Source organism: Lepus europaeus, chromosome 19 (assembly GCF_033115175.1).
Source record: "Lepus europaeus isolate LE1 chromosome 19, mLepTim1.pri, whole genome shotgun sequence".
NCBI classification, from domain to species: domain Eukaryota; kingdom Metazoa; phylum Chordata; class Mammalia; order Lagomorpha; family Leporidae; genus Lepus; species Lepus europaeus.
In genome coordinates, this window is record NC_084845.1 from 8,853,907 (window position 1) to 8,857,452 (window position 3,546).

General features: G+C 54.5%; 1 protein-coding gene across 1 annotated transcript; it reads right to left on the reverse strand.

Moving 5' to 3' along the window:
* Positions 1 to 2,029: 2,029 nt before the first annotated feature.
* Positions 2,030 to 3,115, reverse strand: LOC133747613 (insulin growth factor-like family member 4). Its single transcript, XM_062175938.1, has 3 exons — positions 3,097 to 3,115; positions 2,389 to 2,439; positions 2,030 to 2,292 (listed from the first exon to the last, which is right to left on the reverse strand). Exons 1-3 carry the CDS (start codon positions 3,113 to 3,115, stop codon positions 2,030 to 2,032), a joined length of 333 nt encoding a protein of 110 aa, XP_062031922.1.
* Positions 3,116 to 3,546: the final 431 nt, after the last annotated feature.

The following is a 3,546-nucleotide window of genomic DNA, read 5'->3' on the forward strand; positions in this document are numbered from 1 at the left end:
TCCTCTTGTGATTTTTGGGCAACAAGATAGACATAAGTGAACGACAGGTGTCTACAGAAGAAGCCCAAGCCTGGTGCAGGGACGATGGTGACCATCCGTACTTTGAAACAAGTGCGAAAGATGCCACCAGTGTCGCAGCAGCCTTTGAGGAAGCAGGTGGAAGAGCTCTTGCTACAGAGGCTAGGTCAGGTCCCTTGATTCAGACAGACACAGGCAATCTTCACCCAAAGCCCAAGCCTAGCTCATCTTGCTGTTAGGAAAAGAGTTGCAGAGTGGTGCCTCCTCACACAGGCACCAAATGTCAGAAAAAGAGTCACAGAATAGAGAGGAGGCAGTGCACGAATTTACAGCCAGACCGAATTGATTCAGAGAAAATAAATCCGCAGAGGTGGGTGACCAGCTGCCTTCATGTACACGATGGAGCAGTGGCAGAAGACCCTGACCCCCAGGGGCCAGGTCTTTTTAAGGAGGGCTAGGGCTGGGGGTGGGGGTTGGGGGAAGCAAGGAGGGGAATTCCAGAAACTGGGTGGGGGGGCCTTGGGAACCTGGAAAATAATGCGGGGGGGAGTATGAAGCAATAGGGTGTGAGTCTCAATTGAGTTTCATGGGCAAGGAATACATTCCAAAGTTTATCTCTTTTGGGCAATGAGGGAGAATGGCTGAGGCTTATGTCCTTCTTCCATCACTGTTGATCCTTAAAGAGATTGCCTGCCGGTACATTCTATTTAACCCACTCATACAGGTACTCAGCATAAACATAAGAGAATTAGCCTTCACAGCAGTGAGTCATCTAGAGAGTAAACTAACATGCATTGCTGCTGTTTCATTAGTTGGTGGGAGAAGGGACACATCCACTCTAGAGGAATCATTGGTAAGGGCGCCTTGCATTTATAAAGTGTAACAGTTGTCTAATGTTTAAATATGTAACAGAGCTAATAAATGAGATGACCAAGACTTTGATTATAATTGAAAAACTTGACTATTCTAGAAGTTACACTTGGATTGTTTTTTTCCCCCGGGAAGATGACGTTTTATATGTATATATTTTCATGTAATTAGCATTCTTGGTTCAAGGAAAACATTTCCTAAAGCAATACTGTTGAATATTAAAGATTAAAATTTAATGTATTTGCAAGCAAAAAAATGTTTCCTCGCACATTATCCTAGTCTGGATCTAACTTCTCTTATTTGAAATTACATTATTTACCCTGTAAATAGTTGGTGAAGGAATGAGAATGAGAGCATGACCAGGGGAGTCCAGAGCAGGAAGGGTTGCCTGGCACAGCACTTTCCCAGGTGCCCAGCTGCCTCTCTTCATTGGGGACATCTTAGCAGTTTCCCTCCAGGCTCACCTTGAACCACTTAGCCAGTACTCTCCGCCTAAGTAGATGGCACTGACACGGTAAACACTGTGCTATCATGATCTGAAGGCTCCCTTCCATCCAGCTCTAATTCTCGTTGGGTCCTCCATAACACAGATGATAAAATGCCTTTTTCTCCATTCCTCTACAGGATAGTTAGGGCCCCAATCAAGGTCATTCTGGGGAACTGCCTTTTGACCTGTGGGGAATGGCACGTACGCCATGGGCCTCCACGGCTGGCACGCAATGGGGAGAGGAGTCTCGGGCTCCAGAGGGGATTTGGAAGTTCCATGGGGACTCAGGCATCAAACGGGACTGAGGCTGGGTGGGTGACCCCCTCCTTGGGCCACTGAGGCCGACACAGCTGGAGGCAGGCAAGGGGCTGTTGGGAAATCTGGCAATCAGAATAATCCGTCACCAGTTCCTCACCATTTGAAGCCCACTCCGGCCTCTCCTTTCAGGCTGCTTTAGTGGAAGTTGATGTTCTGCTGTGTCTACTCTGGGAATGCATCCTCCTGTGTAGGAGAAGCCGAGACGATGATCATAGATCGGGAGAACAACCACATGAAATGCAACTGAAGTTCTAAGAAGCAGAGATGTCAGCGTCCGGGCGACCCCCACCCTGTCCTCCCTGCCTCAGCCCAATGCCATGGCCAGGGGCCACGCCCTTACCTGTCACAGACCCTGGAGATGGGGGATGAGTGGCACTGGGAGCTCACACCCAGGACTCTCAGCCGCACAACAAGTCTCGGATGACCGACTGACTCGGGACAGCAGAGCTCAAAGCAGGGCCAGTAGCGGCAGTGGGGGCCACAGAGGCGGGTCCGGTTCAGGGGCAGGATGGTGTCATCGTCACAGCACTGCTCCAGGGGGTTGTAGACCTGGTCCCCGCACCGGGGCGCCGGCTGGCACAGCCACAGACCGTCAGGCCCTGCAAAGCCAGAGCTGGGTGGGCTCCGAGGTTGTGTCCGGGACCAGCCCTGGCTCCGTGATGCTGTCTCCTCCCGCCTCCTGCACCTGCTCTCACCTGGGAGTCCTTCCGAGAGCGAACCCAGGAGGGCAGAGAGGAAGATGGCAGCTGTGAAGCAGAGGGGGGTGAGGACGGCGCTGGGACACCTGGTCCAGGCCCCAGCGACGTCACGGAGCTCCCTGCTCACGGACGCCGCTCAGAGTGGGTCAGGGTCCTGGGGTGTGGGCGGGCAGGGGGGACACCCAGGGAGGCTCGGGGAGGAGTTAAGGGTCTGAAGTCTGCAGGTGCAGAGAGGTGGCGAAGCAGTCAGAGATGACCGGGGAGATTACGAGGAGGGAGACAAGAACTGCTTAGGGGAGAGAGAGTCAGGCTGGCGCCGTGCAGAGGTTTGCTGCCACCTGAGACGCCGGCATCACCCCCGGGTCCTGGTCTGAGTCCCGGCTGCTCCACGTCTGATCCAGCTCCTGCTATGCAGTGGGAAAGCAGCAGAAGACGGTCCGAGAGCGTGGGCCCTGCACCCGCGTGGGAGACCCGGATGGAGCTCAGGGCCCTGCCATTGCAGCCATCTGGGCAGCGAGCCAGAAGAGGGAGGGAAGCGCTCTCTCTCTCTCTCTTTCTCTCTCTCTCCCTCTCTCTCTCCCTCTCTCCCCAAGTCACTCTGACTTTCAAATAAATAAGTACATATTTAAAAGTAAAAAGAAGGTCAGGTTTCCAGGCCAGCAGGGTTAGGGGCACCAAGGCTCCCCGGGGCTGGGGTCTCCTCACCGAGCACTCCGGGCACCATGCTTCTGAGCCGGCTGCAGGGCAGCGGGTGGCGGAGCAGCTGCACCCCTGGGTTGGGACCTGGCTCTGTGGTTTATATAGTGTTGGACTCAACCTGCCGTTGTTGAACACACCTGCCAATCATGTGGCAACACAGGGAGGGTGGGGACAGCCCACACAGCAGTCATTGAGTAACAGCTCCTGAATCTGGCCCAGGAGGCAGCGCCTTCTCATGCCCTCCACCCTGAGAGCCTTTTCTGGGCACAGCTGAGGGGGCGCCCAGCTGGGAGAGACGCCCGGGCCCTCCCTCCCCTGAAGACACCCTCCCTCCCCAAACACTGGCTGTTTCCAGTTTCCCCACAAGCCTTATCCCAGAAGTTTCAAGGGCCCCTCCCCCCATCTCCACACCTGCAGGGCTCCTGCTTCTGCAGTCACGTGTGGGAGACCAAAAGG

Bases quoted from the DNA above. Each gene is read 5' to 3' on its own strand.
- LOC133747613 (XM_062175938.1), bottom strand. The intron at 2,293-2,388 runs GTGAGAGCAGGT...CTGGCTTTGCAG, and splicing joins GCTCTCGGAAGGACTCCCAG to GGCCTGACGGTCTGTGGCTG.